Here is a 20,570-nt window from a genome sequence, read left to right as displayed (position 1 = left end):
TTGCTGGTTTTCATGCATTGAAATTTGTGCCTTCCAATTCGACCTTGGGGTATGTGATGGCATCTCTGACAAATATAATGCTTGAAAGCAGCCATAAATTCAACGACCACAACTACAACACCTGGAAGCAGCGTATGTTGACAATTTTGGAGTACCAATGTCTTGATGTAGTTGTTTTGTGCACGTCTCAACGTCCAACCACTGTCGGAAAAGATCAGGTTAAATGGGATGAACGCAACCCGGAAGCCGTCATGCTCATCAAACTCTCTGTCATAGACAAGTAGCTACCTCAGGTACCGTCCGACAAAACTGCGAAGGAGATAAGGGATCATCTGAAGAGTCTCCATGAAACCTCTAACAAGAGCAGAGCATTCTTTTTGAAGAACATGCTCTTTTTGATTATGATGGACGAGAGGACACCTCTGCAGGATCACCTGACAAAGATCAAGGACATCCGTGATCAACTTGAGGCGATTGGTTACACAATGGAGGAAGAGGACATGGTCGTCATCACTTCGAAGAGTTTGCCAAAATATTATGAGCATTTCATTGAAACGCTCGATATCACTTCCACTGATGTTGATTTGAAGTTTCCCGATCTTTGTAACAAGCTTTTACATCAAGATCGGTGGCGCTAGCAGTTTGGAAGCAATACCACTTCCACCTCCACCGAGCAAGCGTTCTTTGCCAAATCTTCTGCTAAGAACAAAGGGAAGGCTCAATCTTTTCAGAGGGAAGGCTCTGGTTCTTCTACTAAGAACAAAGGGAAGGCTCAATCTACTTAGCCGAAAGGCTCTGGTTCTTCTCAGGACAAGAAGAAGAAGAAGAACGTTCAGTGCAATTATTGTCATAAGTTTGATTACATGAAGGTTGAGTGTCGAATTCGATTGGCTTCTGAACAAAAGAAGCATGGAGGCTCTCAACCAAAGGCAAATGTCGTCGAACACTCTGAGCAGAAAGAATCTACTTTCTATGCTTTTATGGCCAAAAGAACAACAGATCCAGTACACTCTTCTGCTTGGTATATTGATTCAGGGGCTTTGCGGCATTTTACTCATCATCGGGATTGGTTCATGAAATTTGAACCATTCTTGGATTCAGTAATCTTCGGAGGAGGAGAAGAGTACACAGTTGCTAGTAAGGGCACTGTCCAGATTCACTCAGGAGGTAGAAATTTAATTTTTATTGATGTCTACATAATAGCTAGATTCACTCTAGAACATAATATCTTCTCCGTAAGCCAGATTATGAGGCATTCTCCTCAATTAGATGTTATCTTCAGTTCGTCCATCTGCAACATTGTTGATAGGGAGACACGTACTACAATCGCTATGGGACTTGAGGATCATGGTTTGTATAGACTTGTTGATTCCGACAATTCTTAGGAGCACGTTCTGGTTGCTAAGAGTACATCCATCAGAACACTTTGGCATCAATGTTATGGGCACTTAAACGTGCACTATTTATCTCAACTGTCTCGGGAGGGTTCGGTTGCTCGTCTACCTGAGATCCAACCTCAAAATCATGGAGTTTGTGGAGCTTGTCAAGCTGGGAAGTAGCATCGGACACCGTTCTTGGATGGTGATTCTTGGCGAGCCTCCAAGGTCCTTCAGTTGGTTCACCTTGATGTATGTGGGCCAATGAATACACCTATTATTGGTTGCAGGTACTTCTTGTTATTTGTTGATGATTTCAGTCATAAAATGTGGGTGTATTTTCTAAAAAATAAATCAGATGTGTTCAGTACGTCTCAGCAGTTTATGGCCTTAGTTGAGAAAGAGTCCAGTTCTCAGATTGTCACTTTAAGGTTAGATAATGGGGGGGAGTTTTGTTCCAATGACTTCTGTACATTTTGTGCTACACATGGCATTAAGTGCCAACTCACCACACCATACACCCCTCAGTAGAATGGTGTTGTTGAACGTAGGAATCGCACCATTACTGAAATGGCTCGTTCTATGATAGAGCATAGAAATGTTCTTACGAAATACTGGGCTGAAGCAGTTTACACTGCAGTCTACCTCCTAAATCGGTCACCTACACATGCCGTTAAGAAGATGACTCCTAAAGAAGCTTGGTCAGAACGCAAGCCTAAAGTGGGCCATTTGAAAGTCTTCGGTTCTACTGCTCATGTATGGATTCCAGATGCCAAGCGTGCTAAGCTAGATTGAAAGAGCCAAACACTTATGTTTGTTAGTTATAGCGACAACAACAAGGCCTACAGGTTGATTGATGTGGAGACGGATCGTCTCATTTTTAGCCGTGATGTTGTGTTTGATGAGACTACTGGTCCATTTATGCCTCCTACTACTCCTAGTCTTGCGACTCAGTCTGTGCAAACTTCTGATGTTGGTGTTCGTCTTCCTCTTGGTTCCCATGATGGGAGGGCTTCAGAGCATTTTGACTTTGAAGATGAGGAATCTACTGATCCATCACCACTTGTTTTTTCACAGGATTCACATCTAGATGACTTTGTTTCCGGAAACTCCAATGGATGTTGTTCCTCCAATGCCAGATGTTGGTACTTCTACCCTCAGGCCTAAATGGTGGGCCAAGAAAATAGGAGATCTTCGTGATGATGAGCTTCTTGAGGATAGATCAGTTCACCGAAAGAGAAAGCAACAAAATACAATCAACTTTGCACTTATGGCCAACATCCACAGCATCCATGAGCCCGAGACATATTCCGAGGCTAAAGGCATTCCTGAGTGGGACAAGTCTATCGAGACAAAATACCATAGTCTTCTGAAGAATAACACTTGGATTCTTTTTGATCTACCTCCTGGGAAGAAACCTATCAGCTGTAAATGAGTTTACAAAGTCAAGTATCATTCAGATGGTACTTTGGATAAGTACAAGGCCAGATTGGTTGCTTGGGGATTTACATAGCGGGAGGGCATTGACTACAAGGAGACGTTTACTCCTACTACCAAGATGAGCACAATTCGTCTTCTTCTTGCCATTGCAACTTAGTTTGGATGGAAACTTCACCAGATGGATGTTAAGAGTGCATTCCTCAACAGTGAGTTGCAAGAAGAAGTTTATATGACTCAACCTCCTAGCTTTAAGGTTTCGGGTAAGGAACATTAGGTTTGGAGATTGGTAAAAGCCCTCTATGGTCTGAAGCAAGCCCCTTGGGCTTGGTACTTCAAGATTGATTAGTATTTGGTTGAACATGGTTTTCAGCGCAGTCCCTCTAACACTAATCTGTATGTCAAACTCTCCGGTGATGATATCCTTTTTCTTGTTGTCTACGTGGATGACTTGATCATTACTGGCAATTCAACACATTTGATTACAACCATCAAACATGACTTGTGCCAATCTTTTGACATGACAGATTTGGGGCTTCTCCATTATTGCTTAGGTGTCGAAGTGTGGCAGATTGATGACAGTATCTTTATTTCACAATCCAAGTATGCTTGCAGTTTGCTTGACAAGATTTGAATGCAGGATTGTAAACCTGCTTCCACACCTATGGAGAAAGGGCTGAAGTTATCAACTAAGTCTGATTCACCTGCAATAGATGAAACCAAATTCAGACAACTAGTAGGCAACCTCATCTATCTCACTGCCATTAGACTTGATATCTGTTTTGCTGTCAGCTACATCTCTCGCTTCATGACAGCCCCAAAGCTGATCATTAAATTGCAGCGAAGCGAGTGTCGCAATATGTGAAAGGCACTTCAGACCATGGCATTCTATATAGCAGGTGCAACGACCCAAAGCTAATTGGTTATACTGACTCAGATTGGGCAGGATCAGTGGATGACAACAAATCTACTTCTGGGTACAGGTGCCATCACTTGGAGCAGCAAGAAGCAATAGGCCTTGGCTCTTTCCTCGACCGAAGCCGAATACTGGGGAACAGTCAAGGCCGCATGTGAGGCAGTTTGGCTCTGAAGGATGCTTTCTGACATGCAGATGCCGCAAGCATGTCCTTCTCCCTTATACTGATAATCAAGGGGTGCTCAAACTAGCCAAAAATCCAGTCTTCCATGAACGTACCAAGCACGTCGAGCTTCACTATCACTACATCCGCAAGTTGGTAGAAGACGGATCAGTTCAGTTGCAGTATGTTCCGACAGTGGATATTCTCACCAAGTCTCACAGCTCAGATAAATTTGTAAAATTCAGGGGGCAACTTGGTGTTTTTGATAGCTTGACCATTAAGGGAGGGTGTTAGAATAATATTTCTTTATACTGTTAATGGTCAATAATGTGATTAGTTTAGTTAGTTGGCATATTAAATGTCTATAGTTGTAGGTAGTTAGAAGTAGGTAATTCCATTAATATCTACAGTGTTTTGTATTTCTATAAATTGTAATCTTTTCTAAGTTAATAGATACTTCAGTATTTTTACCAGTGAATCTCTCTGATTTTCACATAAACTGGCACGTAGAACTAGCATGAAAAGTGCAAAGCCGACATGCAAGAAAACGCAGGCAGAAGGATAAAAAATATGTTGGAAAACAATAGAAAATCAGATGCCTCGAACAACGGCCCAGACAAACGCATTCAACTTGGAAAGAATGGAGACGAAAAACATTGGAAAATGTTGCACGCGTGTGAAGAAGACTGAGGTAGACACAAGAAGTCGACGTGGTTTACAAAACCCGTAATATAAAACTCGAACTGATAGGCTTACTATTTATAGTATTTGAAAAACTCGTGACTTGCACCCACACAGAAAACAAACCCTTTAACGTCGCCCCTAAAAAAACAGAATACCCACGAAATTCGCGGAAAAGACCGAAAAAAATCCACCTTTACACCATAGACCTGTAACATGCCGAAATGAAATTAAGAAAAATTAACTACAACATTGCAACTTTTAAACAAAAAGGAAAGAACACTTTTTTTTTGAACAATCAAGTAACTGAAATGAAATTAGATCTTAACTCGAATTAAACAATGATCTAAGCTATAAGCAAGAACAACAGATACGAATGAAACTTTAAACATTTCAATCTAAACAAAAAGAGAGGTTTAGAAAACACATTTCTCTAGATGCTAATATCTTGAACTTTTATAACTTTACCAGCAACCAATGAGGAGGGAAAGTATTATCAGAGCGCTTTTCCGCCCAACCACGGACTTACGAGTACCCCGTGCCATATCCAACTAGATTGGCTCGACCCTTCGCAGGGAGGTAATGGGAATTTGAACTAATGCCATCTGAGACTTGGTGTATAATCCTACATAGCTCCCTAGTCGGTCATACCCCTAATTAGTGTGACCTTTGACTTGGGTGTGTATCTGGACTATAGAGCTGACTGACACTCATAATAAGAGCACCACCTTGGCGAAAGGTTTTCAATAGACGCAATCACACTTAAGTGTGAAGTCAAGTTCCACCCTTCTCGGCTGCAACTTAAGGTTCTAGTGCATAGGTCTAGAAACAAGTAAGCTTAAACTTATAATTGACCATATCTGTACTCACATAGAGACTCTTGGTCACACAATAGTTTTACATGATTTTTGTTATCAGCACTATTTCTCATTAGAGGTTTATGATTAATCTTTCTCATAATCATTGCATAAGTTATCAGGAATTACAACCAAACACCTAGGTTAGGTCAGGTAAATGGCCTAAGAGCTGCTAGCTGCCCATGTGAGCTTTACATTTTGGGATGATCATTATGCATGACATGTCTCTGCTGTCACTACAATGTTTGAATGTATTTTCTTTTGTTATTGAAATGCTAACTGCATTACGGTTATGCTGTTTTGCTCTTACCCATTTTACTTCCTAAACTAAGGTTTTAGTTTTCAACATGTGCTAGAGAAGGTAAATCTCAAATTGAATGATCAGCCTCACTGCTGTTATATTTTTCAGATTTGGATAATTCTAAGACAACTCAAATTAAGATGGTAATTTCTTCATAATACAAGTCTTATTGGTATGCAAACCCTCTAATCTGAGCGGTATTATTCGGCATATCCTTACAGCTACACTCACCCCCATTTTCAGGCTATAACTCACACCCATATCAGATTTGGATAATTCTACGACAACTCAAATTAAGATGGTAATTTCTTCATAATACAAGTCTTATTGGTATGCAAACCCTCTAATCTGAGCGGTATTATTCGGCATATCCTTACAGCTACACTCACCTCCATTTTCAGGCTATAATTCACACCTATATATATATATATATATATATATATATATGCGTGTGATGATGTAATTATGAAAAATACATTATAGCTGAACCCTGCTGTTGGTTATTTTTCCCAACCATCAAAAACTAAAGGTCTGCCATACTGTGGAAGAACACCTCTGCTGTAAGTACATAGCTATACTGTTGAAATGGTTTTAGGGGCTGGCTCGGCAAAAGTAAATCACGCCGATCGAGGTAGAGCACCACATGGTTAGTTGGGGCGGCCCAGAGCTGATCGATCATTGGGAACCACATGCCTGTTGCATTTACCTGAAATTCGTTTCGCTCGACCCGAACCCCTTTAATAACTAACTATCAAGAATTCGTCATAATCATACATTATTATATTTCTAATAAACACTGTTAGCTACAGCATATCCACTTATTTCACAATGAACTGAATTTCTTTATTTAAGAGGGGTTTAACAACATAAATTTAGCAGAGAACCAGTACGTATATTCTCTTTTCATCTACAAAACACTCAACACACAGCCGTGCTGTAAAGGGAAAAATAACGATATGTATCTAAAGTTAAACTCCCTTCCTTAACATATCTTTCTAAATTTTCAATTTCAGAAGAAAGAAGTAAACTCAACCATTCTAAGTGTGCACAACCATGCTGTGTATGCACAGCCATGGCTGTGTTATCATTTTGTACATATATATATTTATTTTTGGCTACAAGAAAGAAAAACACAGCTATTCGAATATTCCTTGTGCATTTTCTTTAAACTTATCCTTTCTTATTTCAGATTCAGAAGAAAAGAAAGATTGTATGAACAAAGCTCCACTAGGCTTATATAATTTACATGATCTGGTTAATTGAGAGAGAAACGACTGGATATTGTTTCCCATCACTGTTCTTTAGCTCCGTGATCCATCTGAGCTTTTACCAGAAGAAAATATCTCCCAATATAGTTGCAGTGCTTACTGAGGGAAAATGATAGTAAAAATATCGACCCCAAAACATTTCTCAAATTCTTTTCGGTAATGCCTATCGCTCTCCCCAACAACATGCCATATACCCCACGATATGGGATAATCTCTTTCCTTTTTGCCCTAATTTCTCTTGCAATCACGAGAATTTCATGCCCAACAGTCACGCCCATCTCGTGCTTGTTTCTTCTTGGAGAAGACTGAATATTCACGCAAAAAGCCTTGGCTCTCCTCTTTGCTTCTAGAAGAATTGATTACCTTTGATTATTATTCATTCACTTTCAATATAAATTAAATATATATGCTGAGGTTCACTCAAATTTGCTTGATAAAATATTACAATGACAATTTGTTAAGCATTGGATTCATACAAAATTAATACCTTGGCTTTGTGCTACGATAAGTTTAGTGGCTTGAGTGTGATTTAAGATAATTTAATTAAGTATTAAAGTCCCCTTTATTTAATATACTTGGCTATATTTTAAAATAGCCATAATAGAATCAGCCAATGCTTTGCACAAAAGGACCTTACATTGCAAGAACATTAATATAATATATTCATATATTATGTTATCAAACATGAGCCACTACAATTTTTAATTTAATTATTAAGAATAATAATAATAATGGATGAATTAATAATAATAACCAACTAACTTGGAAACCAATCGATGACTTAAAGAGTCATGAAACCCTAAAACCTCTAAACAAACCAATTAGGGTTACCTGATGCGACAGGATGACGAAAATAACATGGTCAACATGAGACGACCGGAATCACTTACGGTTAGGGTTTTCTGATGGCATGAGTTTTCCCTCTCCTTACCTCTGGACCTGATGATACTTTCCCTCCCTTCTTGGAGGACGACAACTCCTGCACACACTTGGCCAGTTCAACCAGTTAGCTCAAAAATCTTGTCATAATCCTGATATTTTCAAAATATCATTAACAAAAGTAAAACTTCATAATGTAATAATGTTAATCATCAAAACATCAATTGAACAATTGAGTCATCAATTCATTGTTCTAAGCACAATTAACATCATTGAATTATGCATAAACATCTAGGGCATCATTATTCAATTAAAACATGAACATCTAAGGCATGTTCATTCAATTTAAAACGTGGAACGTCTAGGGCACGATTAAACATCTCGCAAATATAGCATAGAACAACTAGGGCACACATATAACATGGCGTAATTATAGCATATAAACAACTTGGGCACAAGTGGGATGCAACAAGACCGAAATTGACACGAGCAAAAAAAATTGCGACTCTTCAGCAACAAACATGGGTTTACAAACCCTCGAATTTTTTCCAAACGCCCACAAACCTTCGAAAAAAGCACTAACATCAGAAACAAGTATTCTCATGGAAATAAAAAAAACTTTTGAAAAAATCTCACTAAAAAATTCCACTTGGAAATTTTTTAGAATTATAGATTATTCAAAAAATTTAATCCATGCTCTGATATCATGAAAAATAATTGAATGATTATATTTACGAATATACAATGTATATATAGAAGTTTACAAGACGATGTTCTAAAAAGAACGAAATGTTTTTTGAAGTTTCAACATGAAGCTAGAAAGATAAAAACGCTTAAAAAGCTAAAAACTAAAAAGCTAACTATGCCTTCTAATAAAAGAAGCAGTAGTTACACTAAACGAACTAAAAAAGCCAACTATGTCGACAACTAAGATGACCATTATAGAATAGATATAATCATAGTTGCATACTCGTACCGGAGACTCGGACGTGTATCCCGCATCAAAAACTTGGTTGGAAACGTCTCCATAGAGAGGAGACTTCCTGCTAACGTATCCGCCCGTCTCCCACCATCTCCAAGCCAAACAAAAAAAAGGAAACCCTAAAATGTAAAAAACAAACAAATCACAGGCAACAAAATAATCAAAATGCAGTACGAACGGAAAAAAAAACAATGCTCAAAACAAATGCAGGTCACAAGGATTTCTTAAAGCGTTGCAACAGCCATTACTAAATTATTATATTTTATTTAATGTCATTATATTTTCAAAATTTCTATAAATTATTAAACTATATTTAAAAGAAATTGGTGTCTCCAAGTACCCACGTCTCGTATTTTGAAAAAATAGTTGTATCGGTATGAGCACCAGTCTCCAAGTACCACCCCCCCCCCCGTACCCGTGCAACCTTGGATATAATATTATTTTAATAGACTTCAATTACATAGGTTTAAAATTGAAAATACTTTGAAATACTCTTAAAATGACTTTTGAAGGGTTTGTAAGAAAAAAACTACTACCATCTTTAGAAAACTTGGGAAAAACTCGTGGTTTATTCATTTAAATTTTACAACTTGAAGTTTTTTCACTTTTGATTAGTTTTCAGTGGTTTAGTATAGTTTTGACCTATTTTGATTGAACCATGCGTATTGGTTGTGACCAGCACAAGCCATCTATTGGGTGTTGTGTTCTTGCGGTTAACTGTAGGTTTTCCTAGTTCTACTGCTATGATTGAGCCCATGCTTACAAAGCTGAAGATTTTTATTGGGGAAGATGCCACTTGTCACTGTAAGCCTTGTGAAATAGCTTGGTGTGCCAAAAAAGTCACTGATGATGCATGAAAGATCAATTTATTTGCTACCACTCTTGGAGGACATGCATAGGATTGGTATGCCATGTTTGACCAAGTTACTACCGAGATTAATTTGGATGAGGTCAAAAATAATTTCTTAGTCCTATTTTAGCAATATTTATTTGTATTTTATTAATAATTCAACTTTTTTTTATTACTAAAAAAGGACTAAGAAATTCTAAAATGATCTAAACTAGGATGAACAGTCTTTTTAATAATTCAACTTTTCTTATTACTAATTTTATTGTTGTTCCACATTTTTTCTTTTTTACTTCAAGGGATGGAAATTTTGATTCTTTTTACATCATCAATTAGATTTGTCATTTTCAATGTTTTAGAATCTAATCCAATCTTTGGCGCTTATAGCCCCACCTGTTTCAGTCTGTGGTGGCTATCACTCATATTATTAGAAGTGATAATAGATAATCTATTATTATTAATCGTAGATATCTTTCATGGGTGTTTGTTTATAAATATTTTGTATTCTATTTTGTTACTCATAATTTGTCTTTCACAAATGTTATATTTTCATTCTTTGAGTCTCTTTTTTTTTTTTTTTGACCATGTGTTTGAGATTGAGTTTATGCTTTGTGCAGTATATCAGTACCATTTTGAGTTTTGAGATTATAACATATATATAATAAAGAAATATGTTAGCTCAATCCTATAAATGGTGTTAATAGGAATTCAAGAGTTCTTGTAAAATTCTTGGATTTGAATTTATCGTTGCGGTAGTTTTATTAATGCAATGTACTGTGAAGTAATATGCTTGTTTCTCCCTTCATGTAGTTATAAACTATTTATTTGTTTAATGGTGCAGTACTATGACCTTCTTAACATCTTTGAGCTGAATGGACTGCCTTCTGAGGAAAATCCATATCTTTTCAATGGTGATTTTGTTGATCGAGGATCCTTTTCAGTTGAAGTCATCCTTGTGCTCTTTGCATTTAAATGCATGTGTCCAAGTGGTAAGTGGTGTTAGCCTTTTCCAATATTTAGTTTCAAATAGATTCATTTGCACTAGACATGCTCAGATAAGCTTTGTTATTGGATGTGCTCATTATTTTTTCTCAAGAGCAACCATTCATGATTACATTATTGACTAATTGAAGGTGTCACATGCCTGACTTAGAAAGAAATTATAGAACATCCACAAAGAAATCATTCAATATCCACGAATACCAAATGGATAAGGATGCTTAAAAATAGAGTTATAGTAGTAAAGTACTAATGAGAGAAGAAGACAAAAAAGTAGTTAAACACTCAAAACATTGCAAACATAATCAGAGGAGTTTAACCTCAAGTCACATAGGATCCTAGTGCAAATACAAATAGTGATATAATGGTGTCCTGTAAAGCCAAAAGCCATTGGAGAAACAAGGAGCCAGTGAAGGCCAGAATTGGAGACCGGATGCTAGATGCCCTCTATAAACTCACTGTTTTAGAGTGATGACTTCCTGTGATATACCCATATTGTCAAATAATAATAATTTATATCTAATATACTTATCCATCAATAATTTAATTATGATTTTATAAATGAACCTCTATAGTATTATATAACAAGATTCATTACATATTCATTAATATTACATATTATTAATATTCTTATTTACATAGTAATTATAAGGCAGCACTGACGTTAATAAGACAGATGATAAAACATCAACAAGCAATGATTTAGATTAAGGGGTAAACACATAGTGGTAGACCAGATCTGACGTATGTCAGATCTGTCTGCCGTTGCATCAATTTCATAGACCATATATGAGTTAAAAGTCAACGATCTGCTAACAAGTTTGACAAAGCACAGTGATTAATAATAGAATGCAGCGATCATAAGGAGCAGCGATTAGTATGGGAAACAAATTGCTAATATTTAAGAAGTCATTTGTGTAAAAATAAGCAAACACTAATAATATCAGCTATCTTAAGATTTGCAAACGGTGCGAATAAGGAGTTTCCAAGAGATGCGATTAATTAAGGGAATTGTATAGACATAAATATTGAAGTGCAAGAGGTGCGATTGAAGGATACATTTTGTTAAGAGAATTACTCCCCAAAAGGTGCAATTTCAATTAAGAGACAACTGTCTATGTTAACAGGCAGCAATTAGACAAAAAAGACACCTCTCTTCTAAAGAGGTATCTTTTCCAATGGGTATGACTTGTAGAAGAAAAATATATAAATTAAGATAGAGAGGTACGGGAATAGGGGAGAAGCATAAAGATTACGGGAAATGGTCAGCATTGAACATTTACAGGGAAGAGACGTTCCAGGTATGTCTCATCCACCTCGAGGCAAATATAGAAACTAATTTATAATAGTGCAATAAGATTCATATTCTGTATCAATAACTAAAACGGACATAATACGATATTGATATAAACAGATTTCACAACTGATAAATCTGGTAATAAACTGTTATTAAATATGCAATGAAGATACATCATGACTAAAATTCGATGTTATGAAATAAATCGCAGTATTGCCTGGCAAGTAATTTCTAATGATTTCGTACTCTGGCAATCCGATATAACAATCATAACAAATAAGGATAAAGTAAATTTATGAACTGATGAATTACTACAGGATATTGATAATTTTGGACTAAACATAATGAACAGCTTTATATTGATAACAGTGAACAAGACTAATAATCTGCATTCATAATGAACTTATTAATGTACACTTAAGTTGATATCATTCTAGGGAGGTAAAGGGATCTGTAGAGGGGAATACTGTCCACCCAAGTAAGCCACCTACTGAGTCTTAATAAATCAGTAGGCCGGGAGTGCAGGTGACCGCTTCTGGGCTTGGGTTTGGCAGAATTAAGCCACCACTACCATCCACTGGCTCCCTGGCGAAGAAGATTAATTAATTATGAAACAAGGTATAATCAAGGGGATAAGACCCACGCCATAATGAGTAGGCCACCCTGGTGGGTGATTGATCTGCTGCCAGGGCCAAAAGGGCGTGTTGACTGCTTTTGGGCTTAGAATGGGACGGTTGGGCAAACCTGGTCATACATTGCTTTCCAAAATAAATAATAAAATGAATTAACCTTACAATTCTTTAACATATAATTATCTATCTTCAACTATCTTCTGCGTATGTAGTGATTTACGAGTACAGGTGTCTTATAGGATCTAACCGAAAATTTCCTTTTGGTAAATCATCTCTGTTTCTGATTTATTTCGTTGTTTGTTAATACAGGGAAACATATCTGTGTATATATGCTTAGTAAGGGATATTACACATCTCTCTCTCTCTCTCTATATATATATAAAAGATCAAACAATGCTGTATCTGATACGATCTTAGGGATATTACACATGATCCCTAAGATCGTATCAGATACAGCATTATTTTGTTATCCAATCTCTATCCTTCATCAATACAGGTGAAAGGGAAAGTTTATCAGCATATTGTTGCACCAAGTGCAATATGTATCTAAAAGATCAAGTCACTTAGCATACATCTAATTGTATGATCTGAGACAGCAGTGGTATTGATATCAGTTATTATTCTTGAAATAATATTATCATTGTTTATATTCTTTCAATTATAATGTTTTAAGTGGTATCTTACATTTCAATTAATATCAAGAACAGAGAATTCAAGGTAGTTGTCCAAATATCCCAAGATATCCTAAAAGTGGACATTACACTTCCCAAAAGAAAAATGAGTATATGACCATTATAAGAATAACAAAAGGTGGACACTAAAATGTAAAGTCTCCCTTGGATCTTATAGCAGGCAAGACACTAAAAAACAGATGAGAATATCTATCAAGTATCTGAATGGAGGAAGCTAGTCAATAGAGATGTTGATTGGCTGAAGATATAAGTAGGATGCAGTTTTGTAAATACATTAATGACTAGCCATGGATCAATTTTCTCTTCTTTGACAATCCTCCATGGGCAGCATTATTTTTTTCGGTTGTGAGATGAAGTTTTAAATGTTGTCATAGTTGATTGGATTAAGACTAATTAGGTCCTTTTCTAGTTAATGGCCCTTTATCATATGTTTTTCCAAACAATGGTTTCAATTTATTTCATATCTCATTAGGTGTATCTAAACCATGAATGCGAAAGAGAAGATCTAGAGTTACAAGTAGATGAAAGAACCCCTGTGCTTTATCACATTTGTTAAACAGCTTTACTTTCAATGTAGTTGAGTTAGGTTTATTTCTTATCTTTGATTTAAAGAAGGAAATGGTTGTTGGACTTCCACACACTAAAGGAAAGGATTTTTGATAGGGTTTTATATTTGGAAACACCATAGGAGATCTTTTCCTAAGGAAAATCTGGAGCTAAGGCACAACTAGAGGTGGTGCATACGGATCTTTGTTGGCTCAAAAAGATTATATTATTTGGAAATGAAACATTATTGATACTCAATAAAATCTTGGGTAATGCTTCCTTTAGGAACTAGCAAAATCATTTCATTACTTTTCAAACTTCAAGTCTATGTTAGGAAAGTTGAGTGGTAAGCAAGAATAAAGCTCTTAGTTCAGACAATAGGGTAGAATATGCATCAAAGGAGTTCGAGGACTTTTGCAGGAATAGTAGGATTAGAAGGCAGTATTCAATCTCCAAAACTTAACAAAAAAATGGAGTTGTAGAGAGGGAATATAACAATTAAAAAGATGTCAAGTAGTGTGTTGACAACTAAATCTTGGTCACGATTTTTTGGCATTGGCAGTTAAATAAAATTAAAAATTGTTTGTTTGATGAATAGATGTCAAACAAAAGTATTAATATTATGATTCTGTAACAGTCTTGGTCAAAACACTAGCCAACTTTTTTGTATATAACAGTGTGACAAAATTGTGATGTAAATCTTAAAAGGTTATTCAGAAGAGGCTTGACCCTATTGAATGTATGATCTTAAAAATAAGATCCTTCTAGTTAGAGTGGTTATCTTGATTAAATGGAATATGCCAACATGTTAAAGGCACAATAGTGAGTGCTAAAGAAACTAGCACAAGTGAGACAAATTTGCCTAAATTATATGAAATTGAGAGCAAGGTTTCCTAGTGTGTTTTGAAGAATCATGACCCACAAGTAAAGCTGGACACAAACTTTTAGAGAAGGAACACTAGATCTCAAAGTGGATTTAGTTTTGCATCAACAATACAAATAATTGGAGTGATAAGACACAAAGTTTTGAGGAAGCTGTCACTAAATAAGAGTTGAGGCATGAGTTCTGAGAAGAGTACAATACTAGGGACTTAATGGTGTTGCTGCTTGGAAAATATGTGTCTTTGGTAGCAGCAAGCATCATATTCTTGTATTGATAAGCATAAGTATTATCTTGTTGCTCATATTCTTGTATTGATAAGCATAAGTATTATCTTGTTGCTCATAGATATTCACAACAAGAATGACATTTACTTTCATGATACATTCACACCTGTTGCCACATGATATAAGTGGATGCTGTATCAGATAGATTTCGAGGGAATGTTCTTTATTGGTGTTTAGGATGAGGAAGGTTATACGGACCAACCAAAAAGATATGAATTTGAAATAAAGGGAGATTTCGTCCAAAGGTTGAAGAAGGTCTTCTAGAGTCTAAAGCAGTCACCAAGGGCATAGCATTCCAGGATTGACCTTATTTCAAGGATAAGGGATTTAGTGAAAGCTCATTTGATCACAGCTTTAATATTATGATGTTGGTTCATCTATTTTTTGGTTGTGGCACTATCTTTTGATTGGGCATGCACCATGAATAGTCTATTATTACGCCAATGGCGGCCAAGTTTGCAGGCCTTCAGATGACAGAGTTGGGACAGCTGGATTACTTTCTTAGTCACAAGGTACCAAAAAAGTGATACAATTTTATATCACAAGCTAAATATGCAATTGATATGTTGCAGAGATTGAATCTGAATGGTTGTAAGATGCATGCTTGTCAAGGCCTGGTTATATTATCTAGACATGATGTCTCTGAAGGCCTTCATGACACCTTGTACACTCAATTTATAGGAAGTACGATCTACCTAACCACAATTGAACAGTTATAACTTCTGTAATTAGTTTGGTGTCAAAATTAATGGCAGATAATAGGATCTTTAGATGTTCCAGTGGGCTATTGGATGTAGACTGCAATATAGTCAATCAGATTTATTAAGGCTGATTAATTTATCTATGCATCAGATAGGATGTATTGATCATGGAATGAATTCATGTGTTCTGTGGTGGTTGCTCAAGAAGTAACCATCAATGCCACTTTCTGTAGCAGAGGCAGAGTATGGCTCAAAACAACACTACATGATTCACAAGAACAGGATGGACAATCATAAACGATGCCAAAAAATACAGTTATTCATTGTATGACTGAACTTATAGAGATACACACAGGCTTGGTACAACAGGAGCATCTTTTGATGATCCGTTAAAGAACACAGTGGAACAGGCAGCTGATATTTTAACCGAACCAATTAGCAAAGAACCATATCCATAAATTCACAGATAAACTTGGAGTCTCCACTAATATTTATAACGGGGGAGAAATGCTGGGATGATTTGCTTTTTGCATTCATGTGCACGTCACTTCATGTCATTATTGTAGTTACAAGTAGTTGGCATGAGTTAGTTGAGATATGACATGGTGCAGGCTCTTCTGTGGTGGTAAATTCATTAGCATCATGTCATCATGTGTGTTAGCTGAACAAGGTAGTGAACATATGCATGGGTTTTCATGTTTCTCTTTTTGAGCAGTTTGAGGTAAATGCGATGGTAGTCCCTTTATTCTTCATAGTAGGATAGTATATTTTCTTCATCATAAAGATGATTTGGGTTTAAAATAATTCCTATCTTATGAATTGGATGAACTTTGTGTTGTGACCAGAAAGGAAAAAGCTTAAGGAAACAATTTCATTAAATAAATCTGCAATGGTGAGGACAAGTGATTCCATACCATAGTTGAGAAATTTGATTTGATGCCCTTGACCATCAGATTTATTTGAGTGGAGAAAGCCATTTACTAGAAACATTGTTAGGTTGATGGAACAATCTTTTCTAGACAACAAAGGGCGAATATGGGTATCTCTCATGACCTGAGGTTGAGATACCATGGGGCCTCGATACATGTAGATATAAAATGACCGGGAACACATTCTTGTGATGAAGTTTGAAATGTGTTAGACAGCCTTCATTGAGAAATCCTAGACCAGGGCCTTACAGAATGTTTTGATAAGTAATTGTAGGTTTAATAATTGCATTGGAGAGAAAAGCATCTTGGAAATGAGTATTTTTTTTTGCAAAGATGCACATGTGAAGCAAGCTTAATATAAGAGTTGGAACCTAGAATGAGTTGTGCATGATAGGTCACACACTTCTGTGTAGGCACACCATAACCCTTATTTTAGAGGTGTACCAAGTGCATTGAAAGATTGCAAGGGGAATGGACTTTTCAACTAGGGTTGCCCTTAATCTGATTAAAAGGACACTAGATGGCTAAGGTAATTTTTTTTCTCTTATAATTATCATTTGAGTCATTTAATGTATCCTCTATGGGTAACAACATGTGCCCCCCCTAAACTGATTAGAATAATATTAGATTATTTACCTTATAATTGTCATTTGAGTCATTTAATGTATCTAGTTAGTTAGATAGTTTAGGAAATTTCTATTTTCGCTTTTAGTTAACGACTGTTTCATTTTAGAAACATCGTCTTTGTATTGCTTATTTAAGGAGCCTCCGTCTCCTTTGTAATTAACACATTCAATCAATAGATTATCATTTCATGGTATCACAGCAAAAAGATCTTTTGATGAATTTAAAAAAAAAAATTCGTCCTACTTACCTAGAATTTTTTTTTAATTATTTTTAAATGAAAAAAACGTGGTTCTTATTTTTGAAGAGTTTTTATTTTATTTCAACTGTGTGAGGGTTTCTGTTTAAACTCTAGCTTGCCAGTTCGGGTTCAAAGAACCGGTACGCTGGTACTGCAAAAAATTGAAAAGGGGTTTGGGTTCGTTAGTACAAAAACATGTAATTTTTTTTTATATATATATATATATATTTTAATATTTGTGCAGCCTGTAAGCATGAATTAAGATTAGCATGCCACATAGCATCATATAAACAACATAACAAACATAAACTTGTAATCATAACATCATGATCATACCATAATAGCATCATATACATCAAGTTTAATATCAAAATGACAAAATATTCAAGTATCATTGTTTCAACTTTCAACAATATAAAGTTTAATCATCAAATGGATCAGCTAATTCATCATCCTCCTCCTCCTCCTCCTCATCATCATCATTGACATTGACATTAGATGAGCCAACGCCACTTGCACTTGAACTATAAGTTTACTCGCCCTCCAAGTCATCAAGCGTCAATGCAAGAAGCTGAGAAGTGGGAGCATCCAAATCAGTATGCTCTGGCTCTATATCCCACATCTTCGTTTCCCCTTGTGTGTAGTCACGTTGTTTGTGTGAAAGAAGACGTAGGTTGGAATGCACATATACTAAATTCTTCGCTTTTTTTGATAGCAACCTATTGTGTTTTACTGAGTGGATGAAAGAGTATGTGCTCCAATTTCTTTCTGAAGCAGATGGACTAGCAACCTATGAAGACAAAGTAAACAATTAAAGTTATACATTAATAAAATTAAAATTAAAAATTACTAGCAACAAACTTACAAAGTAAACTATAAATAAACTTGTGATAATTTTAATTAATTAAACTTACTTGTGATAAAACTTTTACAGCGAGGGGTTGTAGGTGTTGGAAGCATGCACCATGGAAGTACCACCAGCTATGAGCATCCTTCTCGGATCTATGACGAAGTGCCTCAACACTTAGACCATTCCCATTTGCGAATTCTATGAACTCATTTGTAACAATATCTCGCAAATCATCATCAAGATATAGTCTAAGAAATGCTGCCTTGTACCCATCAGATACTTCTAGATCTCTCCATGGTGGAATCCTTCCTGGTTTATCAAGAAATTGATTGCTATAGTACTTTGGTGTCAATGCATAGGCAAGAAGATGCAAATGAGTGGTCATCTTATTCCACCTTTCTACAATAATTGCTTTCACTTCTTTGAAGAATTGCTCCTTGGGGTCATTCTCTTTTGCATTTATAGTGAATTTTATTTTTTCAAGCATTGAGTCAATGCCATCATAAATCTCACCAATGCAAGGCCTATCCATGTCGGTATAGCGAATCATACTCATAATGGGCTCAGTGATACTTAGGAGATATGTAATAAGATCCCACCATTTCTCATTCAATATTCTCTCCCTAATTTTTTCTGCCCTCTCACTGCTACTCTGCTTCCATACAGTCCAATTGTTGCTGATCACCATATTGTATAGTGCCACTCTAACTTTCACAAGTCGTCTTAAGACGATTGTGTTTGATGCAAAACGGGTCTCAGCAACCTATAACACAAAATAATGCCAAAATGATTAAAAAATAAAGCCAAACTTTAAAGAAGAATACACAATATAGCTTACACAATGATATTATGAACATTGAAATTAAAAAAATCAGAAAATGTAAAATTAAATTACTATTTCCCTTACCTTCAATAGCTCCAAATTCGAAAAGGATATAAAAATCCCTTGAGACATGTGGTGGTTTGTGATGAACATCTGGATGTCCTCAGCCTCTGCATACACATCTCTGATCCATTTTATTTTAGTCCCAATCCTTTGTATCATAAGATTGAGTGAATGGACCGCACAAGGTGTCCAAAAGATGTGATCATAGCATTCCTCAACCAACAAACCAACAGCTCTACAATTTCTTGCATTGTCCGTTATGACTTGAACAACATAGCGGGGTCCCATTGACTCAATGGCGGAGATGAGAATTTCTGCAATAAATTGGCCATCTTTTACTTGGCCCTCACATTCCACAGCTTTCAAAAACATTGCCCCTCTAGGGGACACCGCTATGACATTGATCAAGGGACCATTTTAGCATCTTTCCACCCATCTGAAACAATTGTTACATTTGTCTCTGCCCATGAATCCCTTATGGGTTTCAATGCATCTTCAACCCTCTTCACCTCTTTGTCCAATAATGTTCCATGTACCTTCTCATAACCTGAGTCCTTATACCCTCTTGGAGCTTCATTAACACTTTTTATCATTTGCTTCCAATATGGGGAGCAAACTACATTGAAAGCCAACCCATTTGCACAAATGCACCTTTCTATATCTTGGTCAGCAATGTCTCTACTCTCATTTTGAAATGCGGTTTCTAAAGGCCCCTTTGTTCTTTTGCGTGTCAAGGGTGGTTCATTTGTGGAAAATGTAAAGTTATTTCAATTTTAATTAAAGAACAAGTTATGAACTATGAATGCTATATATGGATATGAGGAATTATGTCAATGTCTAATAATTCTGATTTTTATCTGTAGGTCTGAAGGAAAGAGATCATTTAATATTTTCTATGTCTTCTCCAAACGAATTCAATTGGCATATATATCATTTAGGCAACCGGTCAATTGGTGTATTGACTGGTCGTGCCTAAAAATGCACCCATTGATCGGTGCCTTTACAATTATACCATTAACGCAATGCTGATTATCGGTTCAAAAACCCCCGATAGCATATTGTAATATCATAATATAATGACTGATCAATTTAATGAATCGGTTCATATAAACACCGATGATTCAAAGTGCACGATGTATATAATCCAACCGGTGCATTTGTTAACCAATGTTAATGCCAAATGAAGCGGTGTATTCATTAAACCCGATAACAAATATGCCCGATATAATTAAGCGGTGCCAATGTTTATGCACCCGATAGCAAGTATGTATCGGTGAATTTAACCCGATAACTTATAGC

General features: G+C 36.1%; 1 protein-coding gene across 3 annotated transcripts in view; it reads left to right on the top strand.

Moving 5' to 3' along the window:
• The window catches only part of LOC131060207 (serine/threonine-protein phosphatase 5), a 75,167-nt gene that overhangs the window by 32,250 nt on the left and 22,347 nt on the right, over positions 1-20,570 (top strand). For all 3 annotated transcript variants that reach the window (XM_057993361.2, XM_057993364.2, XM_057993362.2), the window contains one exon: positions 10,549-10,696. In XM_057993361.2, coding sequence (XP_057849344.1) covers positions 10,549-10,696 — 148 coding nt within the window. The remainder of the gene's footprint in view (positions 1-10,548; positions 10,697-20,570) is intronic.

The sequence above is a fragment of the Cryptomeria japonica genome, chromosome 3, assembly GCF_030272615.1.
Source record: "Cryptomeria japonica chromosome 3, Sugi_1.0, whole genome shotgun sequence".
Classification (NCBI taxonomy): Eukaryota; Viridiplantae; Streptophyta; class Pinopsida; order Cupressales; family Cupressaceae; genus Cryptomeria; species Cryptomeria japonica.
This window is presented reverse-complemented; position numbering and strand designations above follow the sequence as displayed.